Below are 26,878 nucleotides of genomic sequence, written 5' to 3' on the forward strand. Positions count from 1 at the left end.
CCTTGACTCTTAATTACGCGTACGGTACGGTACGGGCGCTCACAGTGGGCCTTAATTTCAGCTGTTAATTATAGCGGAGTTCGCGCAGGGACCAGTCAGTAGGTTCCATGGTTCGTCCGTTGTACGCTTTTTTTGGTATTATTATTTTAGTATTTTACACGTTGGATTCTTGTTTGTAAGGGGCCATGTCTCGATGTCATATACGTACTGCTATGAACGGCGGGGATTGCTACACCTAAATGGCATTATTGCTCTCTCGCAGTAGTCCGTGCGTTGAAATAAATGCCCAATTTACATCGTAGAAAATTCGAACTATTCTCTAATAGTAATTATTACAGTTAGCCGTGGCCGTTCATTAGTGTTCGTTTGCTTCCCGCTGCCAGCGCCTCCTTCCCTAAGTTCCTTTGCCTCCAATTAATCCATCGTGAATCCGCTTTTTCCTCCCCCAATTGCCTATGTGGTTTTTTTCTTTGTTCTCTCTCTGCTCTCTGAACTGCTGCTGGAAATAATTGGGATTCGGACAGGGATTGCTTGCAGGTCAGTTTTGATTTTTCTTTTTTGATACCCCTCCATAGCTTTATTCGCTGGTGGTAAAGGGGCTGGTTGCTGCTTGCTCCGTGCTTTGCCAACCAGCCTAACACGATCCAACACTTTATTATACCTTGGTATAGGTCGACTCTGGACAATGCTGTGATCTGACCATCGGCGCAATTCTTTATCGATACCCGGCCACTCCCACACTCAACTCGCATACCACCGGAGGATAGCAGATAATCCAGTCGATGTTTTTTTTTCGTTGTTAGAAAAAAGAGAGGCTAGAGCTAACTAAACCTGTCGCGAAGCGCGATCTAGAAGCAAGGGAACACATCAAAAAAAACTCGCCGACCAGCTGAACCTCGAGAACGCGACATTCTTCACCTTGCCCATCTACGAACCACATCTCTGCATGTCGCGCAATCCACATAACTCCGATTAAGCTTTCTTCCTCGATTGCGCCGAACGAACGAACGAACGAGCAAACAAACGAACGCCCGACCGATTGTCAGAGGCGCAGACATGCCCTGGCGGCCTCTGCCACGCATTGCTTTCGCGGTCGCCATATACCCTTTCCAGCCCTCTTCTCCTGCCGATCTCCCTCTCGAACTTGGCGACGAACTCTACATAATTGAACAAGGCGGTAGCAATGGCTCGTGGTATCGAGGGTACCTCGTTGCTCCGCCTTCGCTCCTTGCCGGCTTGACGAGTGTCAAGGGCCAGACTCTAGAAGCCCGCGTGTTTTCTGGCATTTTCCCGAGAAACTGTGTGGAGATCCGAGAGTATCTGGGGGATGCTGACGGCCGCAAAGCTTTGGACAAGGGAGATGCTGCAGCCCAGGCCAGCGGACAACAGAGTCCAACCTCTGATGACGGCCATAATATTCTGGATATTCCTGAAGAGCTGCTCTTGGGACCACGGTCGGTGTCAGTCACCACTCCGATCCGGTCTCCCTCGGTTCCATTGACTCCACCGGCGCGGAACCCAAACTCTCCCAAGCCTGCCGCTCCGGTTCCCATGTTGAAAATCGGGGACGAAACTCCAACGTCTTATGAAGAGCCCCTGGTCGACGAAATAGCTTCGTGCTTGCGGGAGTGGCATTCGACAAATCTCCATGAGTTGCTGCTTACCCGTCAGTATGTATCTCTGGAGCAAGTATCCAACATCATTCTCGAGCTAGACCTTGCGCGACGACAGCTCCTACACGATGTCCTCACTGCAAAGGAGAAAGATACCATTCGCCAGGATACTGTTTGGAGCCTGGTCCGCGGAAACAAGATGCTCACCGGCGAGGTCATTGTGCGCGATCCGAAGCAAAATGGTCGCCTGCTTACTGGAGAAGACTCGGCAATCGAGCTCACAAAATTACAGTCTGAGATGAGCATGCTGGATAGCGATCCGGCCCAAAATGTAGATTTTGTGTCGCTTCACCACATGTTACTCGAAGTCAAGGCAGTTTCGGGCTCCAATTCTGGGCTCGTTACCCTTAACATGTACCTCGCTTCAAAATCCGAAGATGGTTCGTTGAAGCCGCTATCAGAGACATACACTTTGGATGTTCCTTCCCCAGAGAGCTTTTCGGCCCTGGCCCACAGCAGCAAACTGAAAACGTTGTTCACGGAATTGTGTGCGGCGGATGTGGGCGAAGGTTCGGGGGCAAATACACAGTTGTTCCTAGTGGTGAAAGTTCAAGCAGTCGAACTACCTCGGCCCTCACTACCGCCTGCTGTGCGATCTCCCAGCTCGCGAGATGGCACGTTGGCTCGAAGTGCATCGACAATGAATAGCGGTAGGGGCGTCAAAGCACGGCGCAGTATGGTCTGGAATACGAAATCCCCACGAACCGGGCAGCCAGAAACTATCAAGGAGAATCCTCCACAATCAGCTGGTTCTACGGATGCTCCACGTCAATCGGAAAGCAGTTCTAAAGAGAACACTGTAATTCGCACCATAGGTGTTGGCATTATAGACGTCGCACACATCATCCGGCAAGATAAAGATGCAGAACAGGTTATCACCATCTGGTCCCCCGTCGATGAGGATGCCGAAGAAGAGGAAAACGACAACCAGGGCTTTGACGAGCTTATTCGCACGGTTCTGCCCAGCTCTTCTGGTCGGTATGTCAAATCTCATCGATCATCCCGACTTCACATTCATTTCCACCCGTTTGTTGGCTCCGATCCTGATGCTCTGATTCGAAACAATCCGACTTTGATGCACAATGTGACACAGACACGAAGAATTGGATTCGCCGCGGCTCCTTCAACCCCGAGATCAGATATTTATTTGACTATTTCTCGCGCCAAGTTGCCCTTTCAAGCTTTGCTGTCCCATCCCCAAGTTGGCCAAGTGCCCCTTATTGCAAATACTGGCTATCGTAATCTCCAGTTGACTTTGGAGATTCGCAATGCCAGCGGTGCTCGCCTGGAGCGTTGCATCTTTGCTTCTTCAAACAGTTCCGGACACACTGCATGGAGGACCACGGTTACCGACAAAGACTCTTCATGGGATCAGACGATTCGTCTGAAAATACCCACCGAAGAAGTCCCAGGGGCTCATATCATCATGAGCATAGCGGATGCCCCCGAGTTTCCGTTCGCCCTGTCCTGGTTGCCATTATGGGATGAAGGCGCCTTTGTGCACAATGGCCCTCATTCTTTGCTGCTTCATGCTTATGACAAGGTCACTTCGAGCGTGGACGAGTCTGGCAGGGGCGCTTACCTCAATCTGCCTTGGAGCTCCGCGAGCAAAGGTAACTCGGCAAAGGACGAATCTGTCACAGGGTCTATGTCTGCATTACTTATCGAAACCAATCTCTGCAGCACAGAGCACTCTCAGGATCAAATTATCTTGGGTCTCATAAATTGGAAAAGACAAGAAAATGGTGACATCCTGAAGTTATTGCGACGAATTCTTTTTGTTCCGCAGATTGAAATCGTGAAGCAGCTGAGAGACGTCCTCGACGCTCTATTTGGGATCCTTGTGGACAATGCGGGCATCGAAGAGTTTGAGGACCTCGTCTTCAACGCGCTAGTGACGGTTCTAGGCATCGTTCACGATCGAAGATTCAACCTGGGACCGCTTGTCGATCGCTACACGGAAACGCAGTTCAATTTTCCATTTGCCACTCCATGCCTCGTTCGAAGCTACCTGCGTCTTCTGCAAGGAAGCGACTCTCCAGAGCAGTCACGCAACCTTCGCGCAGCTTTCAAAGTCGGTCGCCACCTTTTGAAATTCATCATCAACGCCCGAGAACAACAAAAGCTGAAGGAAGAGGGAATCGGTGTCACAAAATCAACCTTCAACCGTGACTTGCATTCCATCTTCAAGTGTCTGGAAACGTTGATGCGAAACCCTTCCCCGGCTATGATTGGCAACAAAACTCTGGTGGTACAGCACATCCACAGCTGGTTTCCTGAACTTACCAGCGTCTTGGGCAAAGACGAAATCATCATGATTGCGCTGAGCTTTATGGATGCCTGCAAGGATGTCAAGGGAATGCTTATCTTGTACAAGTTGATTCTTATTCAAAATTACACGAGACTTGAAGTTTTTACTTCTGGCCCTGAAAGAGATACTCTGATATCTTCCTGTCTCGGGTGGCTTGATCCATATTGGGGTTCTATAGGCTCCATTTCTGACCAGTACAGAGATCAAGTGCGCTTATGTTCGTCAATCATCACTGAATTGCTGCAACAGCCTGACCGAAAGCTATATGGCTTTATGGGCAAGATAACCTCGTCTTACTGTGCCATTATTCTCGAGGGTGTTGAAGATACAGACTATCTTTCCATGCTCTATTCTAAATCATTCCCATTCCAAGTGAAAGCGTCTAAACGCAGTCAAAAATTCGACGAGGCGTTAGTTGAACTTGCTGGCCTGATGGCTTCTATCTCAAATATCCAGAACCCTAAACTGCCAGTTCTCAAACAGGATGATATGGCGGTGTTCTTGTCCAACGCACTTGAGGCTCACAAATCAATCATAAACTGCGAAGCATATCCTGGAGACTGGCTTAGCGTTCATATCTACAACCATCGTGCTGCTGTGAAGGACCTCGAAAACATTTCGTCTTTATTGACCGAATTCTTCCTCCCTCCTCCAGATGACGCCGACAGTTTCGACACCCGACTCTGGGAACTCTTCTTCACCACTTTGCTGAAGGTCGTCTCTAGCGAGGCTCTTGCTCTTGAGACGTTCCCGGAACAAAAGCGCCGAGCAGTCTGGAAGATTGGCGGTGATGTGCGAGAACAAGGGGCTGCGCTTTTGCGTCAATCCTGGGAAGCAATCGGATGGGATACCACTGAGGAAGAGAAAGCAAAATACGGGCTAAAACGGCTTGGTGGGTTTCAAGTACAATACGTGCCTAACCTGGTGCCTGCAATCATTGAATTATGTCTCTCGGTTCATGAGGGTCTTCGGCACGTGGCTGTAGAGGTTCTGCAGACCATGATCATTAGCGAATGGGATCTCAACCAGGACTTGTCCATCATCGAGATGGAAATTGTCACTAGCCTTGACGTGCTCTTCCAAACAAAGCATATGAACGAAAGCATTGCACAGAAGCTTTTCATCACTGAGTTGCTAGGGCTGTTCGACAAGGATCCCGAATCCGAGGATGCGTTGACTACAGACGTCAAGGGTCTCATCAGTACTATTGATGAGCTGCTAGATCTTTTGGTCTCGAGCAATGGCGGCGGTATAACCGAAAGCCTCCATACTTTGCGACTCATGGAATTCATGAAGGACATGGGCAGAGAGGACATATTCATCCGATACGTTCATGGACTCGCCCAATCCCAGATTTCTGAATCAAACTTTGCCGAGGCTGGTCTTGCACTTCAGTTCCATGCCGACCTCTATGCCTGGGATCCGACAAGATACCTTCCTGCGTTGTCGAACCCTGCATATCCCGAACAGAATGCTTTTGAAAGGAAAGAAGCATTGTACTTTGAGATTATCCAGCATTTCGAAGACGCAAAGGCGTGGACTCATGCTCTTGCATGCTACAAAGAGCTCGCTGAACAATACGAGTTTATCGCCATGGACTTTGCGAAACTTTCACGCGCACAGAGTTCAATGGCCAAGATCTACGAGGCGATTTCCAAGGAAGACAGGTCTTTCCCACGCTTTTTCCGCGTCTTCTATAAGGGCTTGGGTTTCCCTACCACTCTACGTGATAAGCAGTTTATTTTTGAAGCAATGCCGAACGAGCGAATGTCGGCTTTCACCGATCGCATGCAGAAACTACATCCGTCGGCACAAATCATGTCTTCGGGGGAGATTGATGATATCGAAGGCCAATTCTTGCAGATTGCGTCTGTCAGTCCTTATAGGGACACGCTACACCCTGTATATCAGCGTTCCAAGGTTCCTTACCGTGTGCGTGAACATCTACTGATATCGGTGCCGAATCAATTCGCCTTTACCTCCAAACGGCATACTGGCAGTCTGGACATCAAAGAGCATTGGGCCGAGAAGACTGTTTTTACCACGGCAGAGCCATTCCCGAATATTCTTCGCCGGAGTGAAATTGTTGCCACGGAGATAGTCGACCTCAGTTCTATACAGACAGCCATCGAACGAACGTGGCGAAAGACGCAAGAGTTGCATCTTCTCGAGAAGCTCGCAGCTTCTGGAGACGATACCAGTCTTTCTAGTTTGACTGATGCTTTGATTCAGCTTCTTGATCTCGGCATTGGACAGACTAGCTGTGTCGCGATCTATCGATCGTTTTTGTCACAGGACGAGAAGCATGGAATCGAGAATGAGGATGAGGATGCCGAGGAGGAGGAAGAAGAAGAAGAGCAGAAGCCAATTGACCCGCTGGAGAACGCACTTGCCGTGGCTTTGATTGACCATGCGCTCTCGATCAAACACAGTCTGTCGCTGTACTCTCGGCCCTCTCACAAAGCGACCCAATCGGAGTTCTTGAGCCGTTTCGAAGAAGTGTTTGCACCAGAAATTGCGTCTCTCTCTGCACACTCACAGCTCCTTTCACCCCCTCCCAGTGCCAGCCATTCCGGTAGCCGATCTACGCCGCTTGCAAACGGGAACAATAGCGCAGAGCTGGGAGCTCGGTCTTTCAGCCCGGAGCAAGAACTTATTCGGTCGACGCGCGTCAATGGAAACAACGTGAAGCATGCTCCGAAATCCTCGCTCAGCCATCGAATCAGTATCGTCAACCCTTTCAAGAGATCTAACCACGGTGCTTCGGCGTCGGTTGCAACTACGGGCACTGCACACCAAACAGATGGCAAGTCACATCGCCAGTCAACAGATCTACAGGGTTACGACGATGACGCTGCAACAATCAATTCTCGAGCCACCAGCCGTGGAGGAAGAAGCGACAAACGCCGAAGCTGGTTCGGAGGGGAGTCGAAATCAAAATACAAAATCACCCCTTCTGTAACTGGCGCTGGGGACGACGGCGACGAATCCCGATCCCGAAGGAATAATTCGCGAACGCGCAGTGCGACGGAGAAATCAGTCAAGTCGGCCAAGTCGCAAGACGATCCTCATCATCATCATCACAGGCGACACTCCAGACTAGAATCAAAAAAGAGCACGCCAGTAATTACTGCCAACGAATGGGACACTGCTGCGACAGCACTGCCCAGAACGTCTTATTCCGAACGACCACGGACGTCTGGAGAAGAAAGCTTGAAACAGTCGACTGCCAATGGCACTTCCTCTATTGCGGTATCACCCGTGCCTACCTACAGCCAGGATTATAGCAGCACTAATGGAAACGGCAACCAAAATCCCAGTGGTGTTCGCGACTCTGTCAAGAAAAGATTCAGCTTGCTCAAGGGTATTAACCGGAAATCCAGCCGTCTGAATGTTCGTGACGACGGAGGAGCTATGCGCAACGGTAGCTTTGCTCAGCCTTTGCGTGAGGAATAATTGTTGATATTACATTTTTCATATTCTTATTGTCGATTTTGCTCACCTAATTTCTCTATTTCTTTTTTTTTTCTCTTTTTGTCTTGTTTTATAAGTTGTGATATTTTGATACCAGTCTCGTGGGTACACTTGTGGCGGGGACACGGCGCCTTCGTCTAATCGAGGATTTCTTTCATTTTGCACATCATCTTCTACATCATGTGTTTATATACTTTTGTTGGGACTCGTTGTCTCGAAAAATCGAACATTGAACCTTTTTGAGGCTGAATAAAAACATTAAGCCTATTTGCGACATCTAGATCTTTTAGTCATGATGGCCGGGTTGGCATGTACTTTATCAAATGGATTGCTTTGAACTATTACAACTACATGTATGAGTGAAAGTTTATTTTTGGCCATGATTAATTAATATAGATAATGAATCAGTAAATATGCTCTTAAGTGATTCAAGAAACAGCCGGTAAATCCAAATCCACAACCCACGGCGCATTATCCGCATGATATCTCACCGTCACCACACTCGCATTGACAAACAAAGTCTCCTCGCCAAACACCAACGGCTGATTCTCCCCATCATTTCCGATATTGTAATAACACGACCTCTGTTCCCGAACCGTTTCCGAGTCTTGTGGTATTGTCTCTGTCGTGCTTGTAACCCAGTTGTGCCGCACTGCGCCAAAGCCTTCGTGGATATGGCCAAACACATGTAAACGAGGTCTTGCACGCGTACACGCTTTGAGTAAGTGCTCACAGCCTACTCTTTTGCCGTAGACCACTTGATCCAGAATGCCCAGGGGCGGACCGTGGGTCAGCATGATATCAACCTCTGGAAACGAGGGGACGGGGTTCGATGCTTGAAACTTTTTTCCTCCTTCTACCTGCTGAGGAGGAGAAGAAGAATCAGGAAGATTGAATCGATCTTCATTCCGTTCATACGCAAACGCCCACCCGCAAAACTCTGGCGTATAGGGTGACGCATAAACGGTAAACCGCGCACCGTTCTTCAACTCAAAGGTTTTCACTTCTTCTTCCATATACACGATCCCTGCCTGTCGAGCTTCGTCATTTGTATACAAACTCTTAATCTCATCTGGATCTTCGACTCTGGCCGAACCATGCCTCGCTGCGCCCCGGCGGGCATAGTATTTTTTGTCCAGTGAGATGTCGTGGTTACCGGCAATGACGAGTTTTAGTTCTGCGTCTGCTTGCTTGAGCATGCCCACCATGAGTTCGTGTTCAGGTAAACGGCCGATTTGGGTGAGGTCGCCGGCATGTAGCAGGACATCGGCTTTGGGGAGGGGATGGCGATAGGCCTTGTCGGTGCAGGGAGACGGGTGTGGTGTTTTGGTGTGGGTGTCTGAGATCATGCAAATGCGTGTTTTGATGCTCTTTTGGGTGGTTGGATCCATGGTTGTCAACTGGTGGTTGTGTTTTGGTTATTATTTCAATGGGTTTATTGTTGTTGAAGATGATATGTTTGATAAGTTCGAGTACACGTCATAAAGACCAGGCACCGAGGCTGTAACTTGTAGGCGAGTCTTCAAGTATCTCTAGGCAGACACGGTGAATGGTCAAAAATGACGTTTTAAATGAATTCACATCAAGTATAGATTAGGTTGTCGCTATTGTGTTGCTCGCACTCAACAGAGACCTTTTATGTATGAATAAGTATTGCCGGGTGGGTCCGAGGCTAATATACACACGGCTCTGATAGTACACGGGTTGATTGATGGTTAGGAATATCAAAACTACATGTACTAGAGATTGCTTCTTCCGCAGATAAAGACTAAAAAATCGTTTCATTGCAAGACAGTTCAGAGCTCTACAGACATTTTGCATCCACGGATGCCCCAGATCATAAACATGATTTTTTCACAAGGAAGTGCTGAAACTCCAATACCACCCATGACCTTGCAAAACATGCGATCGTTGTTTTTTTTTGGATTGTGTTTATGATTATGTGTGTCATTTTTTTTTTAAAGATAAAACGACCTTACTTCCTGATCGCACGCTGGTAGAATGCCAACTCCTCACCCTCCAAGATGTATCCGTCCACGCGGCCGCTCTGGCCAGGGCGGGACGAGACAACAGCGTACAGACGACCGGCCTCGAATTGGCGTTCGAGGGCGTTGTCAACCTTGCCAGAGGCGAGGGCGCGGGCGGCCTGCTTGCGCTCGACGCTCTTGCTCTTCTTCTCCTCGGGCACTTCGCTCTTTTGCTGGCGTCGTCGGCCGATGGCCTGGCCGTAGTGGGCCTCGTACCATTGTCTGAAAGGGGCAGCGTCGACCTGCACAACGGCCGAGCGGGTGAGCGTGTTGGTACGGACCAGCTCGTTGTTCGAAGGGTGGTAGGCCACAACGATCACGCGGACCTTGCGCGAGATTCCCTCGGATCCCCACGAGAAGTTACCGGACTCGAGACGGAGGGCACGGTACTTGGTGTTTCCACCGCGAGTGCGGACAAGGTGGATTCTCTTGTTGCCGATACGGGTGTTGGCAGGCTGGCGACCCTTCTCGAAAGCTCTGTGGAAGTAAAAACCGTAAGCCATCTAATCAAACTGCAACACATTCGACAGAATTTTTTTTCGTACCTCTTCTTACGGTAGTAGGCTCTCTTCGCACCGGTGGCGGAGCGCTTGTGGCGGGAATCACGCGAAATACCCATATTGGCGTTTGATGGACTGGACCACTATGAAAGATGTCAGACTAAATGGTCGAACGTGTTGAAATTTTTTTTGGTTGAAAGCAAAAGTCGATTGAAAAATCGACAGAGAAATTGATTGAAAACACGAAAGCAGATTGTGTCGACCGAGGAGATTCTCTTCTGTGGGGTTGGGGGTTGATTCGATGTTCTTCTTCTTTTTTTTTTCAATGTCCTTCAAGTCGGTAGACCACACACACAGCAATCGAATTCTCCCGGTTTGATTTTCGAGCGACAAGTTGCAAAGAAAAGAACTGAAATGCAATTGCAACAGTTTACTAACCTCGTATCCTGGAGTCCTTCACCGAAACTGCGCGACGGGTTGAGTGGGTGGTGGTTGTCGTGTCGAGTATGTAGTCGCTTCCGACAGTCTTGAATTTCGGTTCGCAGTGTGATTCCGAGTTGCTCGCTTAGTGTGCCCTACTGCGCTAGCCGGGAAGGGGCTAGTGCAAACCACGTGACAGTGTTAAAACGATAGGCTGCAAAAGCGGGGCAGGGGAATCAGTCTAAAAATACATAAGAATCCAGACAATAATAACAATTCAACAATATTCAATAATTATTATTAACGTAACTAGTAACTCTTCATAAAACGCTCTGGCTAGTTTGATGGCTTTTTCTTCGGCGCATGCTGTGCTTTCTTCGCCATCTCCTCTGCAACAACAGCGTCAAACCGCTGCATGGCTGTATACCCTTCGATGAAATCATTGACAAACCAACAGAGCCACAGACGCGACCCAAAGGCAATGTTGTGAGGCTTTAGCCTGTAAACCCACATATAAAGAGCCTCGCTTAGATGAATGGCGACCATCAGAGTTATGAGCAAAGGTTGGATCGTGTAGCAGAAAACCGCAAAGCTGGGCACATGCCGAAGCACGAGCGAGTACAGGCTGGAGCCCTCTTGGAAATTGGCTCGTCGAGAGAATGCGGCAAAAGTCAATAGGCACGTTGTGAAGAGGACGGCTGGAAACCCCGTGGGAGGCCGGTATTCCGTGATGGTGATATCGGAGCGTCCAAGAGTCTTGAGGCAGTGGTGGTGCATTTTGACAACCTGTTGGCGCACCTCACTGATTGAGGATAATTCGGGTTCAAATGGAACAAAGTAATGCGTCTTTTGCGCAGTGGCCGGAGGACAAGTACTGGTAGTAGTGGTGATGGTCATCCCAGAAAGACGAATTTCCTCGAGCTCGGCAGACTTGGCTTCTTTAGCAGAAACACGACAATAAACTTTCAAGAAGAAGCCCAGAGTCTCTTGGTGGTCGGCGTTCATGTGAGCGCAGATCTGCTGCTGGCGGAGCCGATGTTGCTCTGCATTTTGTGCATTTCCAGCTCCGAGGGGATTTTGAGGTTGAGGAGAGTCGACACTGGTATTTGCCATTGTTTTCACGTTTATGGTTTATCGAGCATATCTTGATCGACTGCTTGATTGAGTGGAAGACGTGGTGGTTGGGAAACCGAGATGTGTCGCGGGATCACGTGTAACCTCTTTTGACGAAGCTAAAGCACCCGGGGTACACTTGCTAGCACCGCAAACCACTAACGAACAATTCGAGACTGGATTGTTAGGCCCCGGCGTGAGGTCCGAGTTATGCAGAAACGGATTTATCGTTTACAATTCGGTGCTTACTCGAGGCTATTTCTGGTGCCTGAAAACTTCTCGTCCTCCCGAGTAGTTTTTTCGTCGAGCATTGTCTGGATGCCCTTCGTTGAAAACTGAAGATGGAGTAGCCGTTGGATTATTCGGACGGTAATCTCAGAATTGAGATGGTGCTTTGAACTAGATTGTGGTCACATTGGTAGATTGTAGGCTCACTGTTGAATACAATACTATGTAGGAAGACTCAAAGAACATATCGATGATTATGCATTCTCAAGCGTGCTCAATTTACGAGGTCTACTGATATTAGGTAGATAAAAACAAGCAGCCCAATTAACAAAAGTTCATTGTCTACACAACCAATTAATACAGACATGATATCGAACAAAATCATTGCTACACGACGAAGAATAAGATCAAAGCACAGAGAAAATGTATCACAGAATGTGCTTGATGCATGCAGAATCAAATCTATGCGCCGCATCGCAGAATAAGAGACAGTGGAATTATCAACACCAAGCAATCGTGAAAACATCGCGGAATCAATGTAGCCCGAACGGGTCTAGTCCATTTCCTAAGCCCTAAGAGTGCTTCTCGTTAGCACATGCTATCAATTAATATTGGAGACAAACTTACAGCAAAGCCAAGGTCAAGTCACCATGAATACGCGCCTTCAACTCGATCTCAATTTCCAAATTGATGTCCAGCTTGAGCTTCAAGCCCTCCTCATCGTCAATCGACCCCGTAGCCTCTTTGGCAGTCTCTATTTTCTTACCACCTACCCCCTGGTTACTCTCACGGATGGGGCCATATGAGTTTTTGTCCAAAGGTGCAAGTGCCTGGGCGTCGTCTTCGCTTCCGTAGTCGTCTTCGTCGTCATACTCGTCGTCGTATTCATCGTCATCATCATCGAATTGACGCTGCTGTAGTTGTTTATTTTTGCGCCGTTGGTTTCTTCGGTTCTGGCTGTTCAGGTCGTCTTCAAGTTCTGTCTGGGGTTCGTCTAGGTCGTCATCTGAGTATGAGTCGTAGTCACTGCCATCTTCGGAGTTGTAGTAATCTTCTTCCTCTTCCTCGTGTTTAACGGGGGCTTCTTTTTGTTGCTTCTCAGCGACAGCGGCCATATTGACGATTAATGTGTGTTGTTAAGAGATTGAAAAGAGTTGTCGTTGACTCGATACCCAGGCTCGTAGCAACTGGGAATGGGGATAGAGATGAAAGAAGAGGTGTATAACTGATTCAAGAAAAAGAAATTCCCGAAAGGACTGTACTTTTCTCCTGTTGAAAAGCGACCAAGATCAGCGCCCACATAGATAGTCACGTCCCCTACCCCCTCGAAAAGACGTAATAACAAAGCCTGGACGTCATATTCAACCACATCCAGGCCCTGGACCAGCAACGTGCGCCACGACATCATCTCGATCGCGCCCTGTGGAGACGGACCGTTAGAATCTCAGCCATGACGTGTGTCTCGCGGGGCTAAGTGGGTGGTGGGATCAGCGTTTGTGCACGCAGCTAACTGGGATAGCGCCGGGCTAGGCGAGTGAGATGGCGTTGCATATATCGCGATGGCGACAGGATAATTATAGACTGTTTGGTTAAAATCTTGTTAGAATCGGAGGTGTGCGATGAAATGAATGTCTGAGACTCGTCCTGAGTATTGTCCGTATTGTCACCCGGTACGCTCCCCGGTATTTAATAATTCTGCGATCCAATTACAATGCTAGCTCCTATTGCACTAGTCCTAAAGTAAGCAAGAGCGGGTCTGACAGGTCTGTAATTCTCCGACAACGTCAACACCACGATACGAAGGAGTATGTAGTATTCAGACTTTTCACTACGGAATATCTCTCAGGGCTATGGCAATCCTTGTTAAATATTGTATATCTCCGTATATTCATTTCGTCCTTTTTCTCCTGCATATCGACAATAAACAATACTTGATTGTCACTACCTAGATATACTTCGTATCTCACTGTTATCCCAGAGAGAGGGAGAGAGAGATAAAATGTGCACTGTACCTCGAACTAGTAGCCTGGACTATGGATTCTATTAGAAGCACCACTATCCATTAATTGAATGCTCGTCCAGTTTCCTGTTTCAGCGCAACGTCCCATGGACGAGATTGTTTTGCAGTGGGCCGGCCGGTGACGTCAAAGTCGGTTATCCTTGTTCTATATCTCCCATCAATCTGACTCGACTCCTGCAGCCACCACATGTCTTGAGTTTGTGGCGCTGTCTCTCCACACTCTCCTAGTGCCATGCGCTTACAAGGTTCAACGACGCCAAGGACGTCATTCAGAGCTGCAGATATGACGCTGCACGCTATTGAATCGAGATGCGTTCTGACGTCGAGGACAGCGATCCTTCTCGCTCACCCCCACTCCTGTCTTGCATTTCCTTGGTGGTATATGATGCTATATGGTATATCTACGACACAAACCCCCCGTTCTTAAACATATAAGTTTTCCCAGTCCATCAATTACTCGATAGACCTTTTCTTTCCTTTCTCTCCTCTCTCATCATGTCTGAGCAAGCCAGCAATCCCGAAGTCTCTCAAGAAAACCCTGCTCCATCCACACCTCAGCAGAAGAAGCCTCCTAAGCTCAACAGAAAGAAGCCTGCCACTGAAGAGCAACAACAACAACAACCAGACGTCAAGGCCGAAGAGGACCCATCCCAACAAGACGAACAAGAAGATAACAACGCCACAAAAGACGAGCCATCTGACGAGGTTCCCAAACAAGAAGAAGAAGAACAAGACGAAAAACAAGAACAAGAACCACAGCCCGAGCCTGAGCCAGAACCACGTCGCCGAAATCGACGAAGCCGTCCCAATAGACGCGTACAACGCTACAACGACCCCGAAGACACCGAAGAAATTAACCGTAGCGAAATGGAAGCCCAACAACAACCACAAGGCGGACGACGCAACCGCACACGCGCCGGACCCAGCAAGGGCGGCCGACGGTTCCAGCAGGAACAACAAGACCAAGATGGCGGTCCTCTCGGTGGTATAGGAGAAGTTGGCAATACCGTCAGCGGCGCCACCGACATGGTCCAAAACACCGCCGGAAAAGCCGTCAACGGCGTCACCGACTCAGCTGGTAAAGCAGTCGGCGGCGTGCTCGGTGGCGGACAAAAGCAAGAAGACGATGATGGCGGCAAAGACGAGCAGCTGCGCCTCCGTCTTGATATAAATCTGGATATTGAGATCCAGCTCAAGGCCAAGATTCATGGTGATCTTACCATCGGTTTATTGTACGTTCCCACTTCACCCCTTCTTAAAAACTATCTCCCCCCCTCTCTCGCCATTAATAACATACCTAACTCATAGCTCCTAGGAATTAAATAAAAACTGATTTTTATCCAAGGAAATAATCCAAGGAAATACTGTTTCGCATCGGCTTTCAATATATCGACTTTTAAATGTGATCACGGCTCTTTTTTTAACATGTTCAGGCGCCAGAAGGTTTATTTATTTGTTGCTGACTTGAGATTTTATCATCAGCGGGGTTTACCTTTCAAAGTCTATGTTTTGCTCATAGCAAGACCTTGTACTAGTTATTACTTTTAATGTGATGGTTACATATGTATCATTGGATACTAATATACTTCAACGTAGCGGCCTTGATTTAAAAACCAGACTTAAACATTTGTATGTCCAACCATTTAATCAATTATACCAGCGATCTAATGACTTCTACCAACTACCAGCCTTCTATATATGTAGACCGGTTTATACTGTATAATATATACTGTATACACTTCTGTTGAACGTTGAATATACACCAAGATGCATAAACACCAACACAGAAACAAAAACACACAAGCAAGCAAGAAAAAAAAAAAAGGCTACAGCCCTGCGATGCTCATCAATCCATACCCAATAGTAACAATAATAACAAACGAAATCAAACTCGACGGAATTCCTCGGGTCAAAAAGTGGCTCACTCGGAGGTAGCGTTGGCCAGTGCCGGGGATTTCCATCATGATGGCGGCTGTATCAGTTAGTCAACATTCAATATATATTCAAGATAAGGGTAAGAACGTACTCATGTTGGGAAAGCCACTGGTCGGCAGGCCCATGGCGACAGAACACATCAGCGCGCTCGCCATAACGAGCAGATTCGGATGCGGATTCTCCATTCCAACGCCGACTTGCTGGACAAGCGGCAGCACGATGAGGGCCGCGACAGTGTGAGAAATAAAAGTCGCCATGACAAGGATGAGCGCCGCGAAGACGATCAGCACGCCGTACAGACTGAAATCAGCTACTTGCTCGGTGATTGCGTTGGCGATTGTGTGCAGCAGACCCGAAGACGTGACTGCTTTACCCAGACTCAGACCGCCGGCTGCAAGAATAATAATGGTCCATAGGAAATTGTTAAAGTCTTCCTTGGTCAAGATCCCGCTGCCAAAAAAGAGAACCATCGGGATGATGGCGATCACGCCCATGTCTCCGAAAACAGTGTCGAGCTGGTGGCTGAAACACCACAGGACGATAGTCACTAGCGTTGTGATGGTGACAAACCATTGTATACCCGTGAAATTTTCCCGGACAGGGCGAATGGGCACAATCGTGGTTCCTCGGCCAGGCTTGAAAGTGACGAGAAGTACCGACCAAATCAAGAAAATCGAAAGAATGCACACGGGAAGAGAAATGAAAAACCATGTTCCCCAGCTGATAGCCGGATACATATTCTCCAGCGCGATAATATTCTGCGGTGATGCGATTGGCGACGCGGCTCCTCCAATATTCGCTGCCAATGCAATGCCCAAGATCAGTGCTTTTGAAAAGTTCGATTCCGGCGGCAAGTTGCGCAAAAGGGGCTGGATGATTGAATAGCACAGCACTGGCGCTGCAACATTGCTGATCCACATGCTCAAAAACATACTGACAAACATGTTTGTGACAAGCACAACCCGGGGACTCGTTCCAGCTTTGCTCAAAACAAAAGTGGCCATGCGGCGAGCAACGTCGTACTTGGACAGTGCAGCAGCAATAGTGAAGCCTCCTAGCAACAGCATAATGACTGGCGTCCACATTGACGCAAAAACCGCCTTGGTTGCCGCTTCCGGGTCCAGACGCGTGTGAGGTTTGGTATCAGATCGCATGACCCTAAGCACAACAACCAAAAAGGGCACCAGTAGCGAGGTCACAAACAGCGGAATGGCCTCGGTCGCCCACAGCAGACTCACAAATACCACCATGGCCAAGCAGTTTTGCTGTTCAGGCGTCTCCATAATGGGAACCCAAAGTAAAATCACAAAGATGGTGACAATCATGAGGAGAAACAAAAAGGAAAGACTGAACAGCCATTCGGGCAGATATATACGGCCCAACGGTGTATCAACTTGTGTTTTTATAGTCTCTGCGTCTCCCTGACGCTGCGCCGCAAAAGGGTCGTGGTCTCCGCCGAGCAGAGTCCGGCGAATCCCCATGTTGGCCGCCTGTGCCTTGCGCTCAATGCCAATCATTTCTCTCCACACAGTGTTTCGTTCCCAGACGACGTGTTCCCGTACGTGAAGTCGCAGCTCTCGCCTCGCGAGCGATAAATCGCCCTTTGTGACAATATCGACGTACATTTGCTCAACATTGCGGATATTCTCATCGACATGTCGGGCAGTGGAGTCTGTAAAAGGGTAGGCAGACGAAACCGTATCATTTATGTACGCCCGCCGCAGGTTCCGGTTCAAGATTTTGTCGTATTTCTTCAGGGCCTTGGAAAAGCCGGTTTTGTTGAGCTGAATATAAGATTTAAGTTCGCACAGCGAGACATATAAGCTGATTATGCGTTTCTTCAATGCCACACCAAGGTTGTACAGATCCAAAAAACGCTGATCAATATTGTCATCTTCATGTCGGCTCCCACCGAGAGTCCATACTCTCGAGTCACCCATCTCGCTGGGGTGCCCATCAGACCGGTCGCCAACATCCCGGTGGCGCGTGTGCGATCTACGACGGGTGTCTTCGGTACGAGAATCATCGTCACTGTCACCATCGTCGTCATCATCGTCATCCTCAAAGGCCCCTTCGCCAGCAGAGCCACCACTCATGGTGCTTTCGCGTCGATTCTGTCGCAAGCCCAGGGACTGGAATATGCTTCCGGTTCGAGGACGCGAGCCGATGCTCAGCGTACGTGACTTGATGACCGTCTCACTGACGGGGTCCATGTTGAGTCCATCTGTGTTGGCTTTGTACTGCGCCTGCTCCTTGACGGCTTCTTCCACGTCGCCGAAAATGGAGAGCTCTTTGACCTGGTAAAACGAAGAGATTTTCTCCAGCTCGGTATCAAGGGCATGTCGAAAGATCGTATCAGTGTCGACAGAGGCGTCTAGAAGAGGCGCAGACTCGGCGTCGGGGGCGGCATTGTTGTCTGGACAATTGGCCTGTCTCTCTAAGCTATATATTCTGTTTCCATCGTAAGCAGCTATCCACCACAGCTCGAGGATTTTTTTTTGAAAAAATAAAAAAAATAAAAACGGAACGGGGGTAACGTACAATTTCTTGAGATTGTCATAAGCAATATAATAATCATTCCAATCCGGCACCGCATTGAATTGAATGCTGTGCGAGAACTTCATATTGGCGAGACCGTCGCTGCTATCGACGTGCTGGGCTTCCTTTGTGGTGCGCGGCCAGTATTTGAGAGCAGACGCCCAGAGAAGATGTTGTCGCTGGCCAATTCCAAGAGACTGTTTTTCTGGGAGGAACTGTGTCTCTTCCAGCGACGGCGGACGAGCCCTGTCTGTGTTGCCTGTCGAGGGATCCTCCTGTGTGACAGGCAGCCGTCTGGTGACACCGTCGGCGAGCGGAGTCGCTGTCACCCCTGCTGGCTCGCGCGAGGTCGGGGTCGAGGTCGATGTCGAGGCTCCGGCAGCCGATGGATGTGCAGTCGTAGAAGGAGTGAATGCGACGAGTTCAATACTCCTAGGCGAGGCGGTCGTGGGAGGCGTTGAAGGCGCCACGGCGGAGCACAGAGGGGACGCGGAGCGGGGTGGTGGTTTTCATCGAACGGGATAGTCTATAATATCACGAGAGAGAGAGGGAGAGAAAATGTATATAAATTATAATTAAAATGAGAAGAAATTAAAGAGCGACAAGCTGTCTAGGCCAATATCTTCAACCCAATTTAGGCTTTAGACAGGGTGAAATAACCAGCATCGTCCGTGCATGGCGGCTGCCGCGGCTGCCTCGTCGAATCAGCGCCGCCGGATTTCCATAATCGTCTATATAGTAGTAGTAGAACTATACAGTCAATATTATTATTGCTTCAACATGTTTTATTACTTAAAAAAAAAAATCGGTCATATTGTACAACTATTCAAACCCAAATCCAATCTAGCGTCTCGCGGCCAGCTGTAAATTGGTTCGGCCGGCAACACCAATCTTGTGCACTTGCTCTCTCTTCTCCCACACGCCGCTGCGGCCCTCGGCGATGGAGGTGAGCTCATTGGCAACGCGCATAGCCCACTGGCTATCCTTGCGCTTGTCGGCAGTACTCAAAATCCACGTGATAGCCGTGCGGCGTCGCTGGCGTATAGACAGGGGCACTGGCATGGGGACGGACGCACCACCACCGGTAAGACCCTTTTGTTGGCGGATCTTGATCAGCGGCGCGATCGAGTCCACCAGGATGTTGAGATAGACCACCGGGTTGAGTGGAAGCTGCGGTGCTGGCAAGGCTGTCAAGAGACGGCGTCTGGGGTCAAGCTTGGGTGGAGACGAGGTGCGAAGGTGGTTCAGAATAATTTCCATGTCCTAGATTTATCATTAGACGGTTTCTTTTTTCTTAAATGAAAATGGGGTATTATTTTTTAAACACACCCTCTGAGCTTTGCTAAGCTTGCCATCTTCCATCATCAATTTAGTAAATTGTTCCACGAGCGGATCGTATCGGTTTTTGAAATGCTCCGACTTTGGCAGCCGATCAGGCATATCGAATTTCAGCCCCGGATCCCGCTCAATCGCCTGGTCTGTAGCTGTCATGATCATGCTCTCCACCATCGCGGCAGAGGCATCGTCAGGCCTACCTGCAGACGGCTGCTGCTGCAAGTTTTGCTGAAAAAGCCGTGCCGACGTCGAGTACGAGCGAGTACCCTTTTTGTTGGCCTGATCCCGGAGAACCTTGGGGGCGTATTTAAAAGCATCTTCGTCTCGTTTCAAGATCTTTTTAAGCATAGCTGAGTTAGCGTACTCCAACGCAAGTAAGGCCGCTGAATATTCGCGAACCTCGTCAATCGGAGTGCCTTGCTCAAGCTCCGGAGAGCCCGGCGCATTCCCATCGCATTTTTTGCCGCTCAGGATCTTGTCCACGGCAGCAGCTTCGTGGCTGACATCGGGCAACGTATCCTGCGTGGGGCCCTTGGGTTGCTCAGCTTCCTCTGGCTGCTCAGTCTTTTTCGACGAGTACGCTTGCCGACGAATCTGCGGCGCACCCAGGCATTGTTTTGTCGATGATTCCAATGCTGCTACTCGCGTTGTATTCCAACGATTGGCCGCCGTACTGGTGCTCTGTTGTGTGGTGATGTGGCGGAGAACATTTCGCGTGGCGAAGAGATTGAGTCTCGGAGCCATTGTCAGCGACGACGACCGATCGTTCAAGATGGCATGCACTGAAAGAAAATTCGAGAAATCGATGTGTTTTGTCGGTTACCACTGGCGGGAATATGTGTGGTTGTTCTGGCCAAATTGATAATTATATGCAAAGCGGTCTTGTCTTGGTGAACCCAAGTTTCTTGCCGCGCGTCAAAGATTTTCCGGGCCGCGCAGGACTAGCGTCATGACTCATTGAGAACCATTACTACAGTCTACTACACTAACTACGTACTAGTTATATGATACTATCCAGTCTTTGGGTGAATATAAAAATTATTAGAAAAAAATTAAACTGACAATTGGCTGCTTTATTTTTTTATCAACTGAAATATCCAATTCACTTATAACAATAACCATAAGAAATGTGCTCGCCTGGAGACATTCCCGCCATCAATTGATGTACACCAATAGCTCCAATCCAAAATACCTAAAGCCAAACCCCCCATAAACATAGAATTGACTGCCATAATAGCACCCCCCCACACATGCAGCAAATGAGACCGGCAACGATTGATCTTGTTATTGGGCCGAGTCTGGGTAAACATAAAAGGCAATTGCAAGAATGGCGTACCTGTAACAAGAAAATCAGTAAGATACGTAGATATATATGGTGGGTAAAACTTACATTCCCAAGCAAAGACCACCCTCAAGGTAATTAGATTTACCATCCTGAATAAGCAGAATCACCACAAGAGCAGAGATGAAAAACGAGACAGTCTCAAAAACTTGAAAGTGCAGTGTCATTTCCGCGCCCATGATCCAGCCAAGAATGACAAGGAACGGGGTGACAAAAAGGGCAATCTGCAAACTGCTGCCAATGGCTACGCCAATTGCTAGATCCATCTTGTCCTTGTAAGCCACAACGACGGCAGTGACGTGCTCGGCGGCATTGCCCACGATTGGGATGAGCACAAGACCGATGAAAGTCTTGGTCATGCCGGTTTTTTCCACAATACCTTCGATGCTGCCAACGAGATACTCGGCACAGATGGCAACCAAGATAGTAACGATAACCAAAGCAACCCCGGCGGCAAATGGATTGAGTATATGTTCTTCTTCGTGGTGTTCAACAGGTGCCGCCTCTTCGGTTTCTCCGGTTTGTTGGCCATTGGCCAATCCCTCCTCTTGGAAGCCTTCTTCAAACATTTTTGCATGGGTCTTGAGCTGGAAGACGAGGTACATGACATAGAGAAGCAAAAGAATGATAGCGGTTCCGCGAGAGAGTAAAAGAATGTTATCGCGTGTCTCAGAAGGATCGGTGTCGCGGGAATCTGACATGGCGGCAAAGAGTGACGCGGGGATGATCAGGGATGCCGACGCAACGGCCATCAGCGAAGACATGGTCGAAGCGACGGTCGAGTTGAATCTCTGTTCGGGGAACCGGAGGCCGCCGACCAGGAAACAGCAACCCAGCACTAGCAAAATATTCGATAGAATACTTCCCAGCATGCTCGCTTGGACAACGCGGATCTGGCCGTCTTTCAAAGCGATGATGCTCACCTATACAATCAACCAATCAATTTTTATCCCTCAAAAGTATATGAATAGCAAGAAAAACCACTCACGATCAGTTCCACTGCATTTCCAAAAGTCGCATTCATCAGCCCGCCAAGAGTCTGTCCCATGGTGGCAGCCAATTCCTCCGTCGCAAAGCTCAGCAAAGAAGCCAGCGGCATAATAGCGAGAAAGTTCAGGGTGAAAACCGTGGCGGCACCCCATTCCAGAGCACCAGAGACGATGCCCAGTGGCACAAAGACGAGAAGGACATTGACATAGTTGCTTAACAGAGTAGCCCATGTCAAATGGCCAAATTGGGTAGGTATCCTGACCCAAAAGCGCTCGTCTCTCAGGTACGGCGACCCGGACTGGGACCTGACGCTGTCACGGTGAGGGAGTAGGTTGGAACGCTCATCCGGCTCGAGAGAGCCATTGGAGCTGACGCCGGTCATGCTGCGTGAGAGCGAGCCCTGTCGATGAACCTGAGTTTTGAATGAAGCTGAGAATCTGTCAGATCTTGAATATTTCCCAGCACAGTAACGCAGTTAAAAGAATAGAGAATAGTAGAGAGCAAACGCCTGCAGGGATGGTGAATCCGGCGGGGCAGGTGCTAGCAGAAAAGAGCTACTACTAGGTATGAATACGTCAGGCAAGGACAACCTACACATGGTTGCAACGTCAAACTCAACTGAGGCTTGAGCTTCTATATGACGGGGGGCGAAGCACAGCCTCGATCCAAGAGTCTAAATGAAATGTCGATGAAAGCGGAGCTGCCGCGCCAGGAAAGAAAAAAAAGACTGGAGCCACCACTACCAATACAAGGTTCAACTCTGGATGCTAAAGCACTTGGCAACGAAACTGAGAAATTATACCAATTGGTCAATGCGAGCCCGACCAATTGCTACTGCGCGTGCGAGATTAACGATGATGAAACGGTAATCGATCAGCGAGTTGACTACTGAGTCAGTGCGCATGGGGTGATTGCTGGCGATTCCTGAGGAGAGGCGAGGACAGGGATTCCAGGCAAGGTAATTCTCCGTTGAAGCGAGACGACCAGGATCAATTGGCTCAAACAGGAAGGACGACAAGGCTTCGTTGTTGGTATGGCGCGGTGGTAGTGAGGAGGTCTGGTGATTATTGATGATGGGGAGAGGGAGGGAGAGAGCTCCAGGGTGCACAGCCTCACTGCCCGCCCCACAGGGCCTGATCAGCGTGGGGAATGATGCAACCACTGCAAGGTGTGCATACGTACCATGCCATACTCTAGCATGCTAACTAAGCTAATGGGTAATATTATAGTTAGTTATAGTCTTGGATTAATCTACCTCTAACCATTATTTGCTATGCATGCTAGTATTATGCCAAGCTGCCCGAACACCAACTAACCGAACTATGTATAAGAAAATCATCAAACAATTGCACTGAGGCGCATGGAAATAATACGCCGTCTTGGAACTTGGCCAATATCGCTCACTCACTTGCCTCCTTTCAGACCTGCCAACAAACAAATTAGCATCTCACTAAAAAAAAAATTATTCAGAAAAGCTCTTACCTGCAGCATATGCCAAATACCACGTACGCGTGGCCCCGCCATCAATCCAACCCTGGTCGAAATTGGGCTGCTTGAAGAACTCGTACGATTCATCCGGGTTGGTAATCGCCCGATTGGCGTACAAAACGCCCTTCCAGCCTCCGGACGAGACTTTGGAGGCTGGTGAGCAGGCGTTTTCGGCGAACATCGAGTCCCATTCTTGCTGGACAAAGGTTTGGTTGCGTGTGTAGGCTGATGAGGGGAGAAGAGGGAGCATGTGGATTCTAGATTTTTTGTTAGTAAATAGTTTTTTTTCCAATGGTGAAAGTAAACACACCCCTGGATGTACTCCAGATTGGCTCCAAAGTAGGTCGTGTGGTGCGCCTTGTTTTCAAATAACTGTTTCTAGTCAGCGGCAAGATCTTAATCTATGAGATAGTTGACCAAACTCACAATTCCAGTGACCCGGTTGTTCACAAAGTTGTTTGGCTGGTTGAGATTGTCATCCTCCATCAGGAAATAGTTGCTCAGAGTGCGTCGCAGGACAGCCAACATCAGATTTCCTCGCGCTTCCATGCTCTTATCGCCAGAAGTCTTCCCCCACATCTTCACGGCGTACGCAAACATGGCGTCCTCCGAGGTAGATTCTTCGTCTTTGCCATCACCGGAAACAAAGAGGCCCTTGGCCCACGAATGGCCATGGAACCAGTCAAAGGCCCGCGAGAATGGGAAGAAAGGGTCGTCTGTGGCGGGATTACCGGCATCCCGAACCAACATGTTCACCCATGCCTTGTTGGGTTCAATCCAGGAAGGATCCAGAGCGCCAATAATAGCGGCCGCGTGGATGAAATATCCATAGTGGAAATGATGGTCATTGTAACCGCTGTTTCCAAAGTCTTGATTCAGATCGTTGGTCGCCCATGCGGCACTGGAAACAACACCCTTCCAGACATTGTCATATACCAACGGGAATTGCTGCTCATTGTTGACGAAACGAGCAAACGCTGTCTTGAGTCCATCGAGAGTCTCCGCGGCTGCTTGTGGGTCATTGGCCAGTGTATTGACAGTGTATACCAACGTCGCAAACTTGCTGAGCACTTTTCCGCCGTAGTACATGCTGTTCACGTTGCTCTGGCCATCCACATCCACTGTCAACTCAGTCTTTGCGGCATCCATTATGGTCTGGATATTCTCTGCAGACAAAGTAGACACACTGCCCAGTGCAGGCGACCATGGGGCAAAGTCCATGTCCATGGGAAGATTTTGTTCCACCATGGTCCAGCTATCTCCTAGGACAGCGGTGGTATTTCCCTTTGTTGTGGCACGAAGCTGCACAGCTTGCAATCCTTGTTTGGTAGTGTCATCAAACGATTGAATATGATGAGGTAAAGCAAACATCAACAAAGGAGCACTAGAGGCATTACGTCCCGCTTTTTCCCAGCTCAACTTGTATGTGCCCGTTGTATCGGTGACAGATCCAGAGATATTGGCAGTGGTTGCGTATACTCCAGCAGACTGGTCGTAGACTGCCTCTCCTCCGCTCCCAGCGGGATTTTTGGCAATTTGAATAGCGCCTGAGAAGCCAGCAGGACCAGCAAGGGTAGTAGCTGATGTGGTAAAGTTGAAAGTAGGCTGCAATCCGTCGTCAGGAGTCACATACATAAGCCACGATTTGTTGTCCTCTAGCGTGATTTGAAACTTATAAGTGCCAGGACGAGGAGACCCAGCTTGAACAACGTTACGGAACAAGATACTGCTCTGAATGAACGGCTGCAATCCAGAGTAAACACCAGTGACGAAACCCATGCCCTGCACGATTGGAAACGTGATGCTTTGACTAGATCCGTTGGACGGCTGCAAAATGACATTGGCAGAGAATCCAGTAAGACGATCAGTATTGAGAACCGTCGAGTTTCCAAATTCAGCCGCAGACAATATCAATGGTTGAAGTCCAATAGGATTGAGGTAGTATTCCACGGGATTTTTTGGAAGCTCTGCACTCGTATTTCCATATACCAGTTGATCCAACTCAGTATGAGAGGCAACCAGACCCCAGCTTCTTGCGCCACCAGAGCCCTTTGCCCATGATAGCGAATAAGGCTGAGAAAAAGACGAGGTGGTTTGATCCCCTAGGAAAAAGTTGGCGTAGAACTTGTTCGTCTCTATGGGAGATGTAGTGTTGACCTAGTCCGTGTTAGTTGTTGGGCTATGCCATATATATCAAAAGGAGTACTCACAATTCCGATCTTTGGAACCGGATGGTCGTCCTTTGTAGCAATGTTTGTCGGCACAGCATCTAGGGACACTGTGTTGAAGACATCTTGCTGGTTCATACTGGCCGCTGAACTAGCAGCTCTTGTTGCAGGTTTCTGAGTAGCAGTCTGGCTAGGTAAGGAGGTGACAGTGGTCTTGGTGTCTTGACCCACGGATGTAGAAGTAGTGGTGGCAGAGCCTGTCGGATTAAACGGAACAGTGGTCTTAACTGTCTCAACCACGGTTGTTGTCCAAGAACTGGAAGAACTGGTGGAAGGTATAGAAGTCACAACATCTGCGTTCCCGCCAAGGTTTAGAGCAACTGAAGGTAAGGGTAAGGGTAAGGGAAAGGGCAGTAGGGCGGGATGTCCTTCACGCTCAAGCTGTGCGTTGTACACCTGAAAAAGACATATTAATATTGCGCTCTCCGGATATGTCCGAGTACACTTACACCCTGTGTTTGAGCGACGAGCACTCTGTAGGCGTTATGAGGTGGATACAATGTCGTAAAGGATGTACTCTGTGTAGCAGTCCCCACCTATGAGCAGTCATTAGAACAGACATCAACACACACATTGCATGAACACATACAGATGTTCCTCCCGAGACGTGGCTGGCTTCTTGGTAGCAGGAAACAAGGTGTATGGCCTGTGACCATATCAGTATGACGACCGAAAGCCAAGTAATGTGGCGTTGCATATTGAGAATTGGTTCAAGTATCGCGAAAATTCAAAATGAAGGAATTTCAACAGGTTTGTGGGAAAAGACCGAGGGAAAAATTATTAGAAATATATGCCCATTTAAATAATAGAGGGCATCTGTTGCGCCTCAAGCAGACTCAAGACGACGACAAAGGAGTGGACAATCAATTGATGGCTTTCAACACCACGAAACAGAGGTAGTTGAAAGAACAACAATGATTATTGGGATAACAATCGGGCTTGTGAAAAGACGATTAAAAGAAACGACAATGGGCCACACAGGCAATAAAGGCTAGAAAGCATTTTTTTTGTTTACTCATGTACGTACCAATATAGATCTGCGGGAGAGGCTGGACCGGACTGCAGAGCTGAGGAATGCGGATCGTGCGTGTACACGAGAATTGACACCCAAAGTAGTTTGGAACGCGGTCTCTGGAATGTCTGAGGGCGAGAAAGTCGGATCTAACAAGCACAACTCGACGAGTCAAGTATGTGGATGGAGGACATGGAGTTGTTGCGTGGTATGTGCTCCCCGCCAACACCTTCCTTCCCCACCC

The 26,878-nt window shown here is 48.7% G+C and overlaps 8 protein-coding genes across 8 annotated transcripts; 2 read left to right on the forward strand and 6 right to left on the reverse strand.

The window, feature by feature from the left end:
• Positions 1 to 1,056: 1,056 nt before the first annotated feature.
• On the forward strand, positions 1,057 to 7,440 carry TRUGW13939_00522 (uncharacterized protein; the record flags this gene model as incomplete). Its single annotated transcript, XM_035483729.1, has 1 exon — positions 1,057 to 7,440. The coding sequence occupies one exon, from the start codon at positions 1,057 to 1,059 to the stop codon at positions 7,438 to 7,440; it is 6,384 nt and encodes a 2,127-aa protein (XP_035339622.1).
• Positions 7,441 to 7,886: 446 nt separating this feature from the next.
• TRUGW13939_00523 (uncharacterized protein) lies at positions 7,887 to 8,849 on the reverse strand (the record flags this gene model as incomplete). The annotated part of the gene is made up of 1 exon (XM_035483730.1): positions 7,887 to 8,849. One exon carries the CDS (start codon positions 8,847 to 8,849, stop codon positions 7,887 to 7,889), a length of 963 nt encoding a protein of 320 aa, XP_035339623.1.
• Positions 8,850 to 9,433: 584 nt separating this feature from the next.
• TRUGW13939_00524 (uncharacterized protein) lies at positions 9,434 to 10,104 on the reverse strand (the record flags this gene model as incomplete). Its single annotated transcript, XM_035483731.1, has 2 exons — positions 9,434 to 9,962; positions 10,031 to 10,104. The coding sequence occupies 2 exons, from the start codon at positions 10,102 to 10,104 to the stop codon at positions 9,434 to 9,436; spliced, it is 603 nt and encodes a 200-aa protein (XP_035339624.1).
• A 637-nt stretch (positions 10,105 to 10,741) lies between these two features.
• TRUGW13939_00525 (uncharacterized protein) lies at positions 10,742 to 11,518 on the reverse strand (the record flags this gene model as incomplete). Its single annotated transcript, XM_035483732.1, has 1 exon — positions 10,742 to 11,518. One exon carries the CDS (start codon positions 11,516 to 11,518, stop codon positions 10,742 to 10,744), a length of 777 nt encoding a protein of 258 aa, XP_035339625.1.
• Positions 11,519 to 12,311: 793 nt separating this feature from the next.
• Positions 12,312 to 12,861, reverse strand: TRUGW13939_00526 (uncharacterized protein; the record flags this gene model as incomplete). Its single annotated transcript, XM_035483733.1, has 2 exons — positions 12,312 to 12,318; positions 12,374 to 12,861. 2 exons carry the CDS (start codon positions 12,859 to 12,861, stop codon positions 12,312 to 12,314), a joined length of 495 nt encoding a protein of 164 aa, XP_035339626.1.
• A 1,400-nt stretch (positions 12,862 to 14,261) lies between these two features.
• On the forward strand, positions 14,262 to 15,081 carry TRUGW13939_00527 (uncharacterized protein; the record flags this gene model as incomplete). Its single annotated transcript, XM_035483734.1, has 2 exons — positions 14,262 to 14,998; positions 15,075 to 15,081. The coding sequence occupies 2 exons, from the start codon at positions 14,262 to 14,264 to the stop codon at positions 15,079 to 15,081; spliced, it is 744 nt and encodes a 247-aa protein (XP_035339627.1).
• Positions 15,082 to 15,592: 511 nt separating this feature from the next.
• TRUGW13939_00528 (uncharacterized protein) lies at positions 15,593 to 20,318 on the reverse strand (the record flags this gene model as incomplete). Its single annotated transcript, XM_035483735.1, has 5 exons — positions 15,593 to 15,738; positions 15,793 to 18,152; positions 18,243 to 18,671; positions 19,159 to 19,502; positions 19,569 to 20,318. 5 exons carry the CDS (start codon positions 20,316 to 20,318, stop codon positions 15,593 to 15,595), a joined length of 4,029 nt encoding a protein of 1,342 aa, XP_035339628.1.
• Positions 20,319 to 20,858: 540 nt separating this feature from the next.
• Positions 20,859 to 26,319, reverse strand: TRUGW13939_00529 (uncharacterized protein; the record flags this gene model as incomplete). The annotated part of the gene is made up of 10 exons (XM_035483736.1): positions 20,859 to 20,910; positions 20,965 to 21,839; positions 21,905 to 22,343; positions 23,315 to 23,330; positions 23,389 to 23,651; positions 23,705 to 23,766; positions 23,821 to 25,551; positions 25,605 to 26,018; positions 26,072 to 26,158; positions 26,212 to 26,319. 10 exons carry the CDS (start codon positions 26,317 to 26,319, stop codon positions 20,859 to 20,861), a joined length of 4,047 nt encoding a protein of 1,348 aa, XP_035339629.1.
• Positions 26,320 to 26,878: the final 559 nt, after the last annotated feature.

The sequence above is a fragment of the Talaromyces rugulosus genome, chromosome I (genome assembly GCF_013368755.1).
Source record: "Talaromyces rugulosus chromosome I, complete sequence".
Lineage (NCBI taxonomy): Eukaryota > Fungi > Ascomycota > Eurotiomycetes > Eurotiales > Trichocomaceae > Talaromyces > Talaromyces rugulosus.